Consider the following 18,859-nt stretch of genomic DNA (forward strand, 5'->3'; position numbering starts at 1 on the left):
CTCGCCAGTCCTGGTGACGGGGTTAGCATTCCCCCCTTTTAGAGGGACACGACATGGAAGTAACCTTGAACCCCGGTTAAAGTTGACTCAAGCCTCAGCATCACAAAATGGATGCTGCCACCAGACACAAGTCTGACCTCCTGCTGCTGGGGGACCTTCCAGCAAGGGGAGCTTGGACAAAGGGTTTCCTGTCGAGGGCGGTGTTAGCACCGTCCCAGACAGGGTTTGTGTATCCCAGGTAGGCAGGGCTGAAAGGAAGGTGATTGCAAGTGGCACCCCGGTGCTCACTGTGCATAGCCCGGCTCAAACCAGTTTCGGGGGCACACCAGCCCCTGAGCTGGCGCGAAGCCGGACAAAGGATAGGGGTGTAACCACCCCCCTCCTGGCTCCACCCATAGGTAGAACCTAGTCACGGGCCAGCCCCTTTTCTTAGAATAAAGGTAGGAGCGAGTCCCCTTCCCAAATTGGATAATCAGATAATCGGATAACTCCGAATCACGAACTACTTTCCACGAAAGGAACTCTTGACTATTTCTGAAGACTCTCCCTTGTGGCTAAGGAGTAGCCACCCTGCACCAGCAGGCACCATCTAAGCGCTTGCGGTTTGCTGTAAGTCTCTCCTACGGATCAAGACTGCCCAGCTCGACGAGACCCGAGTTCCCTGCCATCTCTGACCTTTTACCTACCTCATCAGCCCAGCTGAGAGTCGTAGGTGTGACGAGACCTGCGGGACCGGCCATCTTCAGAACCTGCACGACGCTTATCTAGCACGCCCACCGAGGGACCCTCGAGTGAGTGCACCTAGGGTTTGAGAAGCCCTAACCCCGAGCAGCTCCAGCATCGAAGTCTGCCTCCCCAGCATCTCCGAGATCTGCGTGGGGGCCCTCCCGCTCCTTGCTGTTCACCGCGTTGTCCGACCACTTGCCGACCGGCTTGTGGCCCTCTTCACAACGCACCACGATTGTTTCATCACTAGTCTGGTTGCTCCAGACTGGCTCTTGCTTCCCTCAAACAGAGGAGTACCACGGACCCTCCTGGTCCACTCCCGACGCCATCGTGACTTCCCCGCTTGGGTTGCCACTGCCAAGATCCGCTGCCCCTTCCTGGGCTCAGCATCATCGACAGCAGACACCTTCGTGGGACAGCTCGCCCTCCATCCTGGTCGCCGCCGCGCCTCCTGGTCCGAGGAACAGCCGAGTCCGACGTCACCCACTCACCTGGTCGAGGTGACTTCAGCCGGTACCCTCCTGGTACCCACACGATCGCTGGCTAGCGGTTGAGAACTGAGTCCCCTCTGCTTTCAGGTTTTCCTTCATCACCGATCCAGGCTTGGATCGCTCTGAACATCGTCACTGGTCGCCTGCCAGCAACTTCTTCTTTCAGGCTCCTGAGACTACACGAGGACTCCCGACATCTTGACGAACTTCACGCAGCCGCAGCCTCTGGGCTAGGTAACTTGAGCATCTTAGTGCTCCATCGCAGGTTCGCTCTACAAGTGTCTAGTTCCTTTTTCGTTTAGTCCCACTGATCGGAACACTCCGGAATCAGTACCTCCAGACTCTATCCATTCGCATTTCCCTGTAAGTGTAGATGGTTTCCCGTGCCCCTCGGGCATTTGTGTAAATTGTGCAACCAGTAGTATTTTCCTAAGAGTTTTGTATTGTGCTTAGCTCCCTGACTCATAAAGAGCCAGGGTAGTCTTGTTATAAATAAATATCCTTTATTTTCATAACAACTTGTGTGGTGTCCTTTCACTTGATGTTCAAGGGGTATATGTGATGGTAAACAGCTGGCTTAACACGCCCTCTAGAGTTTAGCCTAAAGACTGCTCGTATCCACGCTACTAGGATAGCTGGTCTAAAAGGTTGACTTACAACCAATCATCAATAAGGGTCGTTTGGAATGATACACAGTGATCACTAGAATAGTGAGCACTACATATCAGGCCAACTTCTCACATTCTACACCTCTGAATGTGATGCATCATGTGTAATGTGCGTTTACCCCTACAGGTATTGTGATACTTAGGTGGTTGTTTGTTTTCTCCTAGTACAGGTGGTGCTAGTGAGGTCCTAGATCCCTGCGCGATATTTTCCTAAGGTGGTTAGGGTTGCGTAGGTGGTACTTACCTGTTACCAGTAGTTACTGGTTGTGTACTACATGTTCTATTTTTAGTGCTACAGTGATTGTATGTGCTATGTTCTGAAAGTATTATTCCTACGTTCTGAGTGCTATTTTCTACGAAGTGCTAATTCCTGACAGTGGTCCATGTGGCCCTGTCCCCTGTACATATAATCCCTTGTAAATTCTGCCCGTGCCTGTTGGCACATTGTAAAGTGTGTGTTTTTATCTAATGTGTTGTGGTATAATACAAAGGTTATTTTTATATAATACCTTGTGTGGAGTTTCCTTTGTGGTGGGCCTTGGGTGTTGTTGCTGGGTGCGCGCGCAAACGCTTTACACATCGCCTCAGGGATAAGCCTGTCTGCTCGTGCCAAGCTACCAAGGGGGTGAGCAGGGGTTATCTTTGGCGTGTAACTCCCCAGCCCTGACTAGAGTGGTGGTTTCTGTCTGGCTTTGGCGCAAGCCCTAGCCAACCAGAAATCCCATTTCTAACAACTGGTGTTAATGTAAAGCGCTCAAATATCTTTGGGTGGTGTTGGCGCTACAGAAAACTGCACACAAAAAACAAAGGGGAAAAGCAGAGTCGGGGGAGGAGGGGGATCTGGGAGAAGAGGGTATCTGTGCAACGGAAATTCAGCCTGGGCAGGAGGTGGACGGGCAACCAACAGCAAATGCGGGCTGCCACAGGAAGATGAAGTCATTTGCCTACGCGTACTGTGTCCTTGTGAAAAGTAACTGGTGTTAATGTAAAGCGCTCCAATACCTTTTGATGGTGTTGGAGCTATATAAACCTGCACAAAAAATAACTGGTGCTAATGTAAAGCACTTCAATACCTTTGTGGGGTGTTGGCGCTTTATATAATTCCACATAAAAAAATATGAAAAACAGAGTCGGGTAGGAGTGGTTCTGTGCAACGGAGTTCAGAGGGCAACTAATGGGGGAGGTGGACGGGCAACCACCAGCAAATGCGGGCTGCCACGGGGAAATTAAGTGATCTGGCTGTAATCACAAAATGTGGAACTGGGGCCGAAGCTAGGGAGATGATGTGGTGTCCTCTTGGGAGGGGATGTGGCGTAAGGGCCACAGCTGCTGACTATGGCGCTAAGAAATTTGGTTCGAATTTTGGCATCGGCTTAACAGCCTTAATTCTGGGCACAACACAATCCCCCTGTGCCGACAAAAAATAATGTGTACTTGTGCAAAGGAACTGGTGCTAATGTAAAGCACTCCAATACCTTCAAGTGGAGTTGGTGCTATATAAAACTGCACAAAAAAGAAAAATCACTGTTAGTCTCCTTTACAGTGGTGAACATGGAGAAATACATTGCATCGGCAACCACATGAAAAGGACTACTTTTGCCATGGACACTGAGGGGCGGGCAGACCTTGAGGACATCAAGACTCAGCTTGGCTCCTTTGAAGAGAATTCAAGTTAGCTAAGCAAAAATGGCGCATGGAAACACTTCCCTGGTGAATGCGGAAAAAGTAAGAATGTTTCCTGACTGGAGAAATTTGAAGAAATAAGTCCCACCCAATAAAATGAGACACAACAAGGCGAGACAGGAACAGTTTGATCATTTTGCACAGGAGAAACATGGCTATGCAATTACAGCAGAAGACACAGGTACATTAGAAACTCTGACATGCCCTGTGATAACACATAACTGAGTCACTTGAGGTCTGATTTCGAGCTATAAACACCATTACCCGACCACGTATGGTGTAAACACATGCACACACACCTAGTACCCAAACATATGGATAATAAACAGAGACTACAAGTGTGCTAAGTAATAGCAGCCGTGCACACATGCTCCAATCAGCATGTCAGCTATACACTAACAGGACATTAAAAGGCAGAAAACCACCAATCACTACAACAAAACAGATTACAATGGGGGTTTAAAGCAGTGACAAGGTCGGGGGGAGTAGTGATTTGGGGTCGAGGCAAGCACTGTGAGGTGCGAGGGAGCAAGCAGGGACAGCCGGGAGGAGGAGGGGATAACGAAAAGCAGCAATGAAGTGAAAAGCAATAATGGGGGAAGGAGTCATATGTGAATGGGGCAAGCACTAGGAGGTGAGAGGACGCAAGCAGCAATGGAAGGGAAGAGGCGGGGGAATCGAAAAGCAGCAACAATAGGAAAAATCAGTGACGGGCAGGGGGTGATCTGTGGACAGCCTATGAGGACGGATGGGAGGAGACCGGCTGGTAAAAGCCCAAGCACTTTGTACAGCGCTGAAAAAGAAAGAAAAAATGATGTTGCAAAATGGTCGTAAAACAGGAGCAGCGGATGATTACAATTACTTGGTCCATGTTCTGGGGGAGGGCTAACCACAAGAAGAGGCATGACCATGCATGCCAGGGACAAATGGTGACAAAGAATATGAGAGACGATGGAGCGAGCAAATGGAAAGCCTGTGCGGGTTTGAGGCCAACAGTTTAAACATGTCTCTTCAAGACGGGGAGTGTGCTGTATAGCCAAGAGCTAAAAAATAAGCACACCATAATTCCCAGCTGTGACTGGGAAGTTTGAAAGAAAAGCAGGCGTTGGAATAGGAAAGGCCACATGAACGGAACGTGGGGTCCTTAGACAAGAAGTTTCAATGATGCAAGTCAGTGGAGAGGATGAAACAAACATGCCTTTATTGCGGAACACCTATGAAGAAGACCAAAATTTAAAAGTTCATAAATTATGGGAATTTAATTCCCACTTTGACTTGCATATGAGGGGAGATCATTTTAACAGGTAGAACGGTAAAGTACGATCTTTTTTACTTAAAGAAAATCAGGATTTTCCAGCCGAAAGAGGTAAGTGCATGTACGAATAAGGGCATTTTCCATAAGTATATGACTGCCACAGTAGCAAAATAACCAGAAAATGCGAGAGCAGTTTTCAGGACGCCCCTGCTATCACACCGACGCACTAAATGCTGTTACTATATTAAGAATGAGCATTTTTGAAGTTGCTTACAGGGTTGGTCCCATGCGGTGCTTTAACAGGTTGTTTTGCTTAACGGGGTGGTGGGGGTCCTACACATGTACATGTTTGTGTTAAGTTTGTTTGGATCACTTCTGCATCTCCAGAAAGACTGGTCTTCCCTGTTTAAAAGTGCATTCCTGTTATTGTAAGAAAAAAAAAAACATCGTTTATATGTTACCCCCCACCATCGTGTTATTTCCTTCAAAGTACTCAGTTGAAAGAGTTGGATTTCACTCAGTATCTGAAAGAAATCGGACAGGCTACACTGTTGTATTTTAAGCACAGGGCCAACAACAAACATTTAAAATACTTATTGGTGCGGTTTTTGGGGGGTAGTAAAAGCAGCAAGAAGTAGAGTTCCTTTGGGTGATTTTTGGCAGGGTAATTTAAAATATACATTTCTGGATAGCTCAATGAGTCTCCAGGTAACACAAGTTTTTAGGTCGGGCTTGATAGCACAACTGAATGATACCTACTGTTACCTACACTTTGAAATATGCATGTAAGTCATCACCCCGCCCAGCAGTATACCCTTCTCACCACTTACTATTGGCTGTTTGGTGTATCATCCTACTTCCAAAGAGTGATTTCACTGTACAGCAGAAGGGACTATCTTTCATCTCAAAAGTAAAATGAACCATTATGCATTACATTCTGTTTCTTATAGAAGAATTACATACAGAAAGTATTTGTCGTCGGTTCCTCTTTTTTATTCCCATAACCCTCTTCGCCTGGTGCAGTCTTCTGGCTGGGCTTTCCATGCCTGCGTTCACTGGACCATCACCGCAGCAGTGAGGCTGTGGATTCCTGATGTCCAATCACTGGGTAGCTATCGTCTAACAAACCCCTGGGCCAAGATGGCGGTGGGATGTTGCGCATCAGAGTAGGAACTCCTTCCTTCTCACCTTACCTTTGAAATGCACACGATATGGTCGGTTGTCTCGTAGGGGTTTTCGCTGATCAAACAAGTATGCTGGTTTTTGCATTCGATACGGATGCCCTTAAAGATGCCGCAAACATAAGAGAGATGGAAAAAAGACCAGGAGAATTCTTAAGGTACACTTAGGACAACAGTTGCAGCACGGCTTCGCAGGCTCTATGCCCTCCTTTTTCCATGCAGGGTATTTCACACAAACCTATAATGCCCCTCGCCTTACCTTTGCCAGAGAGAGGGCAAATGTAGCCGTGCTCACAGGGACAGGTAAGCCCTGGCAGTTCCTGCCCCATGCCACAGCTTGGCTGGTGTGAATGAATTAAACGTGCCAGGGTGAAACCATAAACCGGAAGTAGGCCCGAGTCTAGCCAAACTATAGCCCTGTCTCCTCCAGTCCAAACCTAGTTTTGATCCGAGAATCCCTCACTGTGTCTACTGTAAACTGGATGATAATGCGCCGACTCCTACACATATTCGCTTCCCATTATCGCTTGGCATCATACTCCTGATTAATAATATCAATATTTTATGTAGTGCCAATTGGCATTCAGATTTATAATAAAACACCTCAGCAATACACTCTTAAATCAGCTTTGAAAGAATGACGTAGCAAAGCCTACAATGCAAGTTTCGACCCTGTGACCAGCAGACTACACACAGATCTATGCACCGCTCTTTCACTGCTCACTTTTGAAGCACTATGTTTTCTTTTTGTTAAGCACTCTACAAGAGTGCATGTGTTTTTCAGCTGTCTCCTTCATATACTGCTCTTCCCCCCTCTGCCATGCTCCGTGTTTATAGCACACATGCCCCTCCCAACAGCTCGACATCTCTTTCTCTAGCCCATGTGCTCCTCTTTCCCCATGCTCCAAGTTCCTCTCGCTCACCCCTTGTTCCTTCCACCATCATCCATGTTTTTACCACCCTGTGCCATCAGTTTTGCTTTGCCCCACATTGATTCATCCCTTCCCACATTGATTCATCCCTTCCTCACCTGCACCCTGTGTTGCTTTCCCCCACTTCAAAGAACAACAAAAAAAATTGCAAAAAAAGACACTTTCACAACGCTTTTTTATTTTCCGATCCAATTCTGATTTGTAAATAACAAGAAAAAAAGCGACTGCGTCACAGCGCCTTTTTTTGGTTACTCTTTAGCCGTGCTGCACAACATCGGGACTGCTGCACGGCATTGCTTTAAAACCCCCGGCAAGCCAGCATGTCCCAAAGCTGAGACCCACCAGCTTAACAAATAGTTGTTTGTATCTGATTTTAAGAAACGATTAAATGTAAAACCGCCTCCAGGGCTCTCGTGGTAAGCTTTCATTACCAGAAGAAAATACACCATGCCTCGGAAACAAAACGTGTCAGAAAGACTTTGTCATAAAGACTTTATTAAGGAATTGCTCGATCCAAACTGAACAGAGAAATACGAATTGTCTTTTAATCCATTCGAGCTGGGGGAGCGGCGTTTGAATCCACTGTATAAGAAACCGGGGCAAAATAATGTCTCAGTTTGGTGCACTCTTCATGACATTAATTCTAAACCAGCCCCTTTTTCAAAGGAGTCAAACTATGTAAAAAAGAAAGATCTCTTAGAGCACATTATTTTGATAAAAATGTTTTTTTTATTAAGAAGTTACTTCACCGGGCGTAGAAAAAAACAAAAAATATCAATGCTAACTGATTTTTTTAAAAACCACATAAGAGCAAGACCAAAAGCATATGTGATGAAACGCCATAATTTAAACTTGGAGTCTATCTATGGAGAGGGTGTGGCCTAAGAGCTAGGGCGGTCGACCTCGAATTTGGGGAACTGGGTTCGAGTCTCGGCAACGACGCTCAACGCATGTGATTCTGGGCAAACCACTTAATCTTACCGTGCTTAAAAAAAAATATGAACGTGTCCTTATGAAACACAACTGGTGCTCATGTAAAGCGCTCTGAAACCCGATACCCTATATAAAACTCTGGGGGGGGAAACATAACGTACAGCCTGGTGGGTGAAACATGGGTGGGCCGGATGACAGTCTAATCTTCCCACTAGGCAATAACATGTCAAGAGTGGCGCATCACACAGAAATGGCTACATGTCGGTTTTAAGTTCGGCATTACAAAATGCATACTTACAAACACTGTTTACGGCCTCACCGGCACCATGTACTGCCCAATTAATTGCAGCCCACGCTTAATAATGACTGTTCATATTATGCCCACGAAAATAAAAGGAATTGTTCCGAGGCCGTAAGTAGTTAGGAACGCCACTACAGAACCAGTCTGCGATGGTATGGACCATCGCCAGTGGTGAGCGCGCACAGGCCGTTTAACAAACACCCGGTGAGACTGACCAGCTTCAAAGTCAATGACGGCATCCCCACAGCCACGTCACAGCCATCTCACCGTTTTGTCTCCCTTCCCTTCCCCTCGCCTCACCCACCAGCAGCTTCTCCAAGGACATTGCCACAGCTTTGAATGGAGCGTTTGTTCTGAGAGAGATTCTAATGCTGTCCTAAACTAGGAATTTTAGGCTGCAGTCCGAATTGGCTGGCAGGGCCCACTCTCAATCCCCCAATGAGAGTGAAGACTTTTTAAGCCCCCATGAAATTCTGATATTGGCTCAGCCTGTCGGGGTGCTTTAAACACAAGCAGTAATTGCTGCATTCCATTCCAGGTTAGGGGAGGGGCAATACATAACAAGTAAGAATAAGTATTTGCATGGACTGGGCGAGACTGTAAGTATGGGTGCCAACGATCCAAGTCAGCGGGACTCGCTTTATCATCGTAGAAAGGTTGGGCAGAGCTAATGCAACCCACTAGAAGAACCTGCAAAATGCAGGTATCTGGGCAGGCTCTCACCCCCTGTGTAACATGTTAGGCAATAGTGAAGCAAATATTGCTACGTTCAAGCGTAATACACAGGAGAAATTAAGGTAATCGATTTTAAGGCACAGTTACCCTATAACATTTAGGGTACTTGGTATTATAAACAAATGTGATACATTTGAAAGTGGAGTGCTTTAATAATTGGAAAACTAGCTAAAAGTAACCCCAAAGGATAAAAAAAATGGCGGAGTATTTAAAATATATAGGTTAGTGCGACTGCATCCCCTCACCAATGTTTTGTTAGTGACAAACAACATCAGTGGAGACATCATGGATATCAGGTCAGAAGGATGTTTAAACACCGCACAACATGGATCCACTATAAATTTGGGTGTCTGTCTTCTTTTTGAGGACTGTTGAGAACAGTGCTCAATTTTTACAAATGGTTGGAGGAGGTGGGCACCGCCATCTATTTTTGGGGTTCAGAATTTACATTTCAGTATCAGACTTTGATATGGAGCAAATGTAAGGAGAGCACTGTGAGGGAGCCCTGCAGTGGAATACTCAAACCTAGGAGTAAGGAAGCATTTTGAAGGAAGGTGGTGTGAACACCAGGACTGATGGAAATATTTCAAGAGGAAACCACTAGAGCAAGTGACACGTCACCGTTCACTCAAAATCACCACTTGACAAAAGCAGCCAACGTCATCTCAAGAACCATAACAGTGAAGTGCGCTGACTCACTCCTGAGTACCTTTTCTGAACAAACTGAACAAAGCTGGCGACGCCAAGACTTTTTGAGTGGACTGAAAGGCTAAGAGGCAAAAACTCTGCTCTTCATCTAAGCAACGCAGTTCCCACTGGCACCATTGCTGTTTTCCAGAATCTGGAAAATCACCGTCGGCATGAGGTCTTGGATGACCAGAGTAGGCCCAAGTCAAGGACCCTAAGAACGGGTACCTGTTGTGGTGTCAAGAGGTAAAGTTGCTGGTGACAGTGATCTGATGTATGCTGGGTGTGTTGTGACAACTGAGAGAGTTCAGATTCATGCAATCAAGGTCACAGACTAACATCCTGTAGCTAAAATGGAGGCTTTATTAAAGATCTCTGCTGGCCAATTCCTTTTCACACCACTGTTCTTTTGTACAGAGAGTGGCGGTGACTGACAGCGCGAACATTGACTTACGCCAACACCCTACCACGTATTTTCAATGAAAATCAAAGGTCACCCACCCCTAATTTACCTCGCAAAATGTTTCTAGTCTACATCTCCACTCTCTCAGAGTCCCGATGGCCATATAGCTTTAAGGTTATGCACAGGTGCAGTGTCAAAATCTAGAGAACACCACAACTCTAGTCCTTACGCATGGCTGCTGCACAACCCACGACAGCCATTTGATGACACACATTCTTCTATCCATTGCACTGTCACACCATAGCATGCTACCTATTCACAAAGTGCTTCTGCACTTTACCAGGGGCAGGAAGCGCTTCATACATTGCTATGGCAGAGTATAAACAGCACATTTCGCTTCCCTCCATTGCTGATGGCCGTGCAGAAAAAGAATCCTACTGTGTTTCAACTCTCCAACTAGACAGGTGTTACAAAGGTTTACAAAAGCGAGACCTATTGGCTATGCCAATGCTTGTTTTATTAGGAGGAAGGAAGCTCTCTGTGGCACAATATAGCCACACCCTGAGTCGCGGCGCTGTAATATTGTGACTCACAAGAGTCCAGCGGGGACACACAAATGCACTATTTGGCAAAGGACTCCAGCTCTGGAGGCAGGTGGCATCTAGCTTGTGATTCAATTGTGTGACATTGCAGACACACCAGAAATAAGGGACCGAGTTTCCTTATATAGCGCACACTGTTGTCAGTCGCTAGGCACTAGTGTGAACTGAGGGTGAACGAGTAGACTTCTTGGAGGTGGATACACGCGCAGCACCAAACTTGCTTTGTGCTGCCCACCAGTCCGAACCAGGCCTTCTCCAGAAGCTCCACCAGAGCTCAGAGTCTGTCTGCTGGCACGGAGCGCCGCTGTGCCACCTTGTAATAAACATGGCATGGGAAAGAGTGTGAGGACAGAAGTGCCAAGCGGCCTAATGGTGGACTGCACAATGAGGATAATAAAAACATAAACTAAACGAGCCTTGGCAAATCCAATAGGTCTGACACTTGAAGTGTGCAATTTCATGAATGTGTTTTCTTTTTGCAAACATCTGTAATGTGCAAAAAAGGGCAACAATATAAGAAGTGGCCCGGCCGTCCACCGAAGCTACATCAGTCCTATCACTAAAGTGCACTTGTTTTTTAGATGGGTGTGCACGTGTGATCAGGAGAAATGTTGTCACTCAGAGTGAGGGAAGCCGATGGATGAAGTGGGCCTACCTACTGTTTTATGCTGCATGCTGTGGTGAGCGGAAGCAGAATGCAGAGGGCATTTCAACAGACCACTGGATGAAGATGGCTGATTCATAGCCCCTGTATGTATGCATGCATGTATTTTTTTTACTATATTTTTGGAAAGGATGTGGTAACCATACAGCTAAAGCAGTCTTAAGGCCAGACCTAAAAATGATAACATGAATACCTGTAAGCTATCAGTTCAAGCACAGTTATTGATCAAGATGATGCCAGTTTGTGCCAGTTACTGTTTCTCTAACTTCAATATAATGTGTCAGCACATATTGTAGTTCTAGAGGCAAATATTCCTTGATAACGGATCTAAACGTTAACTCGTTGCACAACACTCGGTACAATGTGCTATTGCTCCACCTTAAGGTACAGTCAGTTCTTTAAATGGGCCAATACTCAGTACCGGCACTTTTTTATTTTGAAAGGGAGCATACCGGCACTTCTTAAGAGAAATGTAATACTTTTACTGGGAGAGTACCAGCACTTCTCAGAAACAAGCAGATGCTTTGGTACAGAGTACATGCAGTTCTATTTTTCCATTTCAAGCACTGGGTGCAGTTGAAGGAACTATCCATTTGCAAGTCAACGACCCCATAGTTCTTTGCATGGTGGATGGGCACATACCAGGACAGTACCAATGGGTGAGTAAATGTGTATATCATATGTTACCTAATTGTCCAAAAAACAAATCAATTTGGAAGGCGCACCATCTTTCCAGGACATGCTCTGATCACTCCAACAGCAAACGAGGTAAAGTCACCCCAACAGAACAGTCCAAAATATATTAATTTCCAGTCATGAGTTTGGTGAAAAATGCAAAGTGCAAATAAACATCATCTCGACACGTTTCGGCCAGCTCCCCGGCCTTTTTCAAAGAATCGGTTTTAAGACACAACGTTGCCAGTTAGAGAACAATGACTCTCCTTTGACATTGCTGCACCCCTTGCAGTGACTTCGGTGCATGGTATGACGGTACTTTGTCTTTAGAAATACAAAGGTATGCTGTTCCTCAAAGAGTGATGTAAAAAAAGGCTTATAATGATATTTGAGAAATATGAGTCGGTAAAGTCAGGAGGAGTTACCTCCTTTAGGAAAAAGACCCTCACACATCCAGCAGACTAGCTGTCATGATTCGTCAACATATAGCCCGGATGTCATGTTTCATCATCAGGTCTGCTCCAAATCGGGGCGGCGCTGCAATCCCCGATCGGCGACCTTTGTGGCGCCTTTTAATGGAGATCTTTATTCCTTAATCTGCCGGTTGGTGTAGTGCGGGTGAGGGCCCTAAAGTAAAGTGTGTGTTGAAAAAAGTGTGTTTAAAATAAGTAGTGGAGATCCTAAATAACTAAGTTTAATAGAAGAGGTCCCACTCTTAATTAAAAACAAAAAGGTGCGTAATCCTACAGTAAAGGTGTCAGGTTTACGCTATAATGATCAATGGTCAACATGTTTCTTGCATAGGCTGATATTAACCGCAATTCATCAGGACCAGGAATAGACAAAAAAGGTTCACACACTTATTGGTAGTGGTAGAAACTGTTAAAGCACTTACGACTAATACAGCACCCTAATAAGTGGTTACTTATGTGGATAAGGTTAAAAACGCCCTAAAGTACAATGTTACAGGTTCCAACGAGATGGCGCTGGATTCCGACACTGAACAGTGCAATGTCATCTGTCCTCAATACGGGACGCCTCGAATCCTACCCTGTGTCCGCGCCGGCTCGGGAGCACTTTGTCTTTAAACATATGCATCTGTGTCTGGGTGCTGCCCATCCGAAATAGTGCAAACAATGCCAAATTAAAAGTATTTCTGAACATTAACATGAGGCCCGCTGTGGATGCACTGGAAGGTAATACTAAGGAGTACCAGAACTACCTCGTTAAAAACTGCTTGGAGGAGCTTGCATAGGTCCATTAACATTTACTGCTGCCTCACATCTCCCTGGCTTGCCCCATCTGAAGCACTCTTGACTGTCCATCATGCTCTTCGCTGCCCAACTCTTATACTGTCGTCGCTCTGATATGGACTATTTTACCCGCTGATGTTATAGGCGCCTTGACGAATTCGCCAGAACTGTCAATTTAAAAACTAACGCTCAACCCACTGCACCTTCCATGTACCTGGCGTCCGGTTAGAGGAAAAAAATGTAGGTGCGTCATGTATTTCCCAATCCCAAAACGTACTTCAGATTTTCCCGCCCATTACTCCCCACTCCCCCTCCAGGAGAGCCTGGGCTGCACCGCGTCCTGTCCAGCAGCGCTGTCAAAAAAATAAACAACATGCGGTGAGCACGTGCCAATTCTGCACACAGCCAAAAGAAACCCCCCCTTTGTGCATGTAGGTTACCACATGTTCCCCCTGAAACACAGCTCTTGCGTTTGAGTGTTACTAGCATGCACGGACCTGAAGCACGCTTGTCAACATTTGGGAACACCCAATGGCAAGAATGTTCTGTAGAAAAGGAGGGTGGATGCCACCTGGCCTAGAGTGAGCCATGGTTAAGCAGGAAGTTTAAAAAAATAAGTTTTCAAGCATTAACGCAGTAGTTAAAAAAAAGAAAGCTGTCAAGCAGCACTTCAAGTGGGGTTGGCACCCAGACAACCAGTAGACACCTCAAGGTTTTCCCACACTGGAGGCAAATTAAGTCTTGGCATTTAATATGAGTCCTACACCCTGGAGCAGTCGATGTGAGTCTCACACTTGCAGCAGTCACTCTTTTACACCCATGAGTCTCACACCTAGGCTTGGAGTCAAGCCAGTGTCTTATGGGACCACTGAGTTTGATGAATGTGTTTGGACAGTAACCACTCATTTTCGGCTAAAACTAACTTCTGAGTCAATATTCAACAGCGCACCCCTTACCCCCGACTAAGAACTGATCTCTTACAACAGTGTAGGCGAAATACCTACCAAACGCAAACAATACTTTCCAATTGTCACCAGCGTCCCAATAAAGAAGCACAGCAATTTATAGGGCCAGTGCCCAGCAGCCTTACCTGGCGGCTGTGCCCCCAGGTGATGCTGGGGAGGGTATTGCAGATGCTGCTGTTGGTGGTGCTGATGAGGCAGGTGGTGCTGTTGTTGGTGTTGATGGTGCGGTTGATGTTGGTGCTGGTAGTGGTGGGGGCTCCCTGCCCCCTCTAGGCTTGCCCCCAGCTGGTAGTGGGCACCCCCAGGGTGCTGCTGAACACCTGGCTGTAGACTGAGCAGGAAACCGGAGCGGGACCGTGAGCGGGTCCTGGGGGGCTCCATAAGGGGGAAGAGGAAGGGCGGCGAGGACCCTGGCGAGAAGGAGTGGAAATAGGACCCTGAGGGGGGCGAGAAAGACGCGCCGTCCTGCTGCGGGGGGAGAGGGGATTCGGGCGACCGCAGCCCGGTCTCCCTGCTCGCGGCCTGCCCGTGCTCCGGCCGGGGCGGTGGGGTGTGCTCCAGCCCGCCGGCCCCCGGGGATCCCCCGGACTGCTGCTTGGGGGACTCCCTGCGGCGCGGCTCGGGAGCAGCCCCGGGGCGCAGCCTGGGGTAGAGGCGTGGCTCGGGGGACTGCACGGAGTCGGCGATCGGCATCTCCCTGCCGCCGGAGGAGCGGGTAGGACAGTGGGGATCAGACCCAGCGCACTCCAGCTGCGCGGCGGTGGTGGGCGCCCTCTGCTCCGGCGTGGAGGGTCCTTCCCCTCGCCCGATCGGCTGCCCTTCCGCCGGGCACAGAGGCAGTTCCTGGTATCCGGTCTCGGCGCCTCCTTTGTGCGGGCGTCCCCTGTCCTTGCGCAGCTCTGGGGCTGCGGCTACCGTCGGTCGGTGCCTGCTCTGCCCCGGTGCCGTGCGCCGCCCTGGATCCTCCTCCGGCCCCGGCAGCGAAGCAGCATAAATTAGCAGCCGGGCGGGGAGCTCCCAGCCGCCGCCTCCCCCACTTCCGCACCAGCCCCGCTGTCCCCTCCCAGCCCAGGGCAGGCTCCGCGCGGGTGGCGAGGGGGCGGCAGCGGCTCCCCGTCAAGCCCTGCTCCGCGCCGACCCCAAACTTTACCCTCGCCCGGGCTCGCCGCACCACTCTGCTCGGCGTTTATGAGCTCAAACTTAAACCCCCAGCGTTTGAGGTGATAGGGAAGAGCGCCTCAAACACTGAGACGTGGAGTTGTAGGAGTCTGGGCAGGGAAAAAATGCACAGAAAAGGAAGCGCCAGTTGTAAAACCCGATCTTTCATTAGAGGGTCTCTATTGTGTGTGCTAATTACAAAACCCTGTTGCAAGGGTGAACAGCGCCCACCGCTGAAGAGGGATAGGGCGTCGTTCTTCAAGCAGCTTCTCGGCACATGCTAGGCTCTTGGACAAGCGCCACCGTGCACTACGCTGCTCCGGCCGGATTCATGCCAACCTCTCAGCAGGGGGGTGCCTGGTCACAACGAACCACCTGCCTTATACACCAGTTAGACCCAAGACATCATTTTGTGTTTTTGGAAAGCTTTGCACCCAGTTTTATATGCTAGCATTTTCTATTTTAAGAAAAAAGAAGTTACGTGACTGCATTTGTAAGGCACCCCCCAATTATCCTTGCGTTTCTGTAACTGCAGTGCTCGCTTTGTAGGAAACGCGCATCCCCTCCCATCTTTTGTTCTCTTGATACCCCATAACGCACTTGTCAAATGTGAATGCGTAGAGCGAGCAGCCTTAAAACGAGTGAAGGGGGGAGGCCCCCCCCCCGATTGAGGGGAGTCGGTGGGCTGCAGCGGGGGGGGGCATTATAGCAGGCGCTCACCCTGCTGTCCAATGCTGAGGTGTACCCCTGTGCATTTGTAAGAAAGCTCCCGAGCATTCTTAGATCAAAATATTAAACAAATCAATTGAACCCTAAACGCCCAACTTTGAAAATAATCAAGTTGTCTTTATTTGAGTATGTTCATATATATTTCGAATGGTTACTGCTTGGTTGAGCAGGTGCTTAGTCAGGAGGGTTAAGGTTAAAACAAGCATTGACAAAGCCAATAGGTCTCGCCTAAGCAAGAGCTATTGGGTGTGCCAATATGTTTTAGCCATGTTCTACACCAGCGTGGGAAAAAGCAGAGTGGTATGGAGTAGAGTGGAGAGGAGTGGAGTGTTATGGAGTGGCATGGAGTTGAGTGGAGTGGTGTGTAATGTTGCCGAGTGTCATGGAGGGAGTAGAGTGTCGTAGAGTGGAAGGGAGTGGAGTAGAGTGTCATGAAGTGAAGTAGTGCAGGAGAGTGTAATAGCATAGAGTGATGTAGTGTTGGAGAGTAGAGTGGCAGAGAGCAGAGTGTAGTGGCATAGAGGGTCTTAGGTTGGAGTGGGTGGAGTGGAGTAGTGTGTCGTAAAATAGAATGGAGCAAAGTGGCATGGAGTGGCATAGAGGGAGTTGCATAGAGTGTCGTAGAGTCTAGTAGAGTGTAGTAGACTGGAGTGGCATAAAGTGAAGTAAAATGGAGTAGAGTTTAATAGAACAGAGTTTCAAAAAGTGAAGTATTGTAGAGTGGAATGTTATAGAGTGGCTTAGAGTGAAGTGGTGTAAAGTACTGTGTTGCAGTGTAGATTGGCTAAGAGTGCAGTTTAAAGTGCATTGGTTTTGAGCAAAGTTGTGTAGAGTGCATTGGCGTAGAGTACAGTGACGTAGAGGGGCTCAGAGTGCAGTGGTTTAAAGAAGCGTGATGCAGAGTAGACTGCAGTGCCGTAGAGTGCAGTGGCATATAGTTCAGTTTTATTCAGTGGATTGTTTCAGAGTACAGAGAAATGACATGGAGAGGTGCAGTGCACAGTGCTGTGGCATAGCGGTGTAGAATGCAGTGGTGTGCAGTGGTGCAGAATAGATTAGGATGGCTAGGACTAGCATAGATTTGAGCGGTGCAGCGTAGTGCACCGTAGCGTAGTGTGCAGTGCTAGAGAGTGCAGTCCTGCAGAGTGTGGTGGAATGCAGTGGCATACAGTGGCACAGTGTACAATGGGGGAGAGGGCAGTTGCATAGAGTACACTGGTGCAGAGTAGAAAAGAGTAGCGTAGAGTGTGGTGACGTAGAGTGCAATAGTATAGAGTGGCATTGCATGCAGTGTAGTTGAGTGCAGAATCATAGAGTGCAGTGCTGTAGAGTATTGTGCCACAGAGTGCAGTCATGCAGAGTAGTTGGCATAGAGTGCATTGGTTTGAGTACAATGGTGTTGAGTGCATTGGCGTAGAGTGCAGTGGTTCAGAGGAGAATTTCATAGACCGCAGTGGCGTAGAGTAGAGTGATGCAGAGTAGAGTGGCATAGAGTGGTTCAGCATAGAGTACATGGGCATAGCGTGCAGTGCCGTAGAGTGTTACAGAGTAAAGTATAGTGGAATAGAGTGCAGTGGTGCAGAGTAGTTGACGTAGAGTGGAGTGGCATAGAGTGCACTTGTTTTGAGTAAAGTGGTGTTGAGTGCATTGGCCTAGAGAGCAGTGGTTTAGAGTAGAGTGGCATCAAGAGCAGTGGCATAGAGTGCAGTGCTGCAGAGCACAGTGGCATAGCGTGGAGTGGTGCAGAGTAAAGTAGAGAGGCGTAGAGTGAAGTAGCATAGAGAAAGGTGGTGCACAGTAGATTAGAGTGGTTTAGAGTGTAGTGGCATAGAGTGCATTGGCATAGAGTGCAATGGCGTGCACTGTCGCAGAGTAGACTGGTGTAGAGTTCAGTGGCGGAGCGTGCAGTGTTGCAGAGTAAAGTGATGTACAGTGCATTGGTGTAGAGTGCAGTGGAGTAGAGTGGGACAGACTAAAGTGATGCGTGCAGTGATGTAGAGTGCAGTGGCTTAAAGTAGAGTGTTACAGAGTACAGTATTGTGGTGTACGGTGCAGTGATACTGTGTAGATTTTCATAGAGTGCAGTGACGTAGAGCAGGGGTTCTTCATCTGTGGTTTGGGGAAATCTGGGGTCCGCTTAGCCTACTCAGGGGGTCCGAGACTGCATAGAAAATGAAATGATAATAACAGATTAATAAAGGCTATATAAATAAAGAATCAACATAAAAAATTGAAATTTGAAAATGCTCTTTAAATGCAAAGGTATTTGAAATTTTAGTTAGTATCCTCCAGACTGATTTGTTGTAGCAGTGCAAGTGCATCAAACAGAACGTAATATGTATGATTGTGGCCTCAGTTGAAGTTAGTAAGGCCCCTACCTTTTCATTAAAATGTAGATTTTGAAAATATTTGTTTGTTCCATAAAAATATTTAATCATTTGTGTATTTGTTTGATGAATGTTTGTTTCTGTGTTTTGTGTTTCAAATCATCGAAAATCCTTCGGTCAGTCATTTGCTTCAATAATGACTTAGTGGGGGGGTCCCCAGATTCCAATTATGATTCCGTGGAGGTTCCTGGGTTCCAGTAATGATTACGTGGAGGTCCACAGAAGTCAAAAGGTGTAGAGTGCATTAGTGTGGATTGCAGTGGCGTAGAATAGAGAGTTGTGGAGTAATGTGGGCCAGGGTAGATTGCAGTGGTGTAAAGTAGAGTGGCGTACAGTGGAATGGCGTAGAATGTAATAGAGTGCAGTGGTGTAGAGAAGTTTGTTTCCACCACTCTTCAAAATTTCCCAAAAATGTGCGTCTTTTGGGCTTT

At 47.4% G+C, this 18,859-nt stretch overlaps 1 protein-coding gene and 1 long non-coding RNA gene across 2 annotated transcripts in view; one reads left to right on the forward strand and one right to left on the reverse strand.

The window, feature by feature from the left end:
* The window catches only part of RNF38 (ring finger protein 38), a 655,055-nt gene extending 639,488 nt beyond the window's left edge, over positions 1-15,567 (reverse strand). Inside the window, exon 1 of the mRNA XM_085641112.1 lies at positions 14,280-15,567. Coding sequence (XP_085497238.1) covers positions 14,280-14,847 — 568 coding nt within the window. The 5' untranslated portion in view covers positions 14,848-15,567. The remainder of the gene's footprint in view (positions 1-14,279) is intronic.
* The window catches only part of LOC146861951 (uncharacterized), a 50,714-nt gene that overhangs the window by 12,809 nt on the left and 19,046 nt on the right, over positions 1-18,859 (forward strand). The window contains exon 2 of the long non-coding RNA XR_014978071.1: positions 11,179-11,347. This is a non-coding gene — a long non-coding RNA (uncharacterized LOC146861951). The remainder of the gene's footprint in view (positions 1-11,178; positions 11,348-18,859) is intronic.

Source organism: Triturus cristatus, chromosome 2_2 (genome assembly GCF_964204655.1).
Source record: "Triturus cristatus chromosome 2_2, aTriCri1.1, whole genome shotgun sequence".
NCBI classification, from domain to species: domain Eukaryota; kingdom Metazoa; phylum Chordata; class Amphibia; order Caudata; family Salamandridae; genus Triturus; species Triturus cristatus.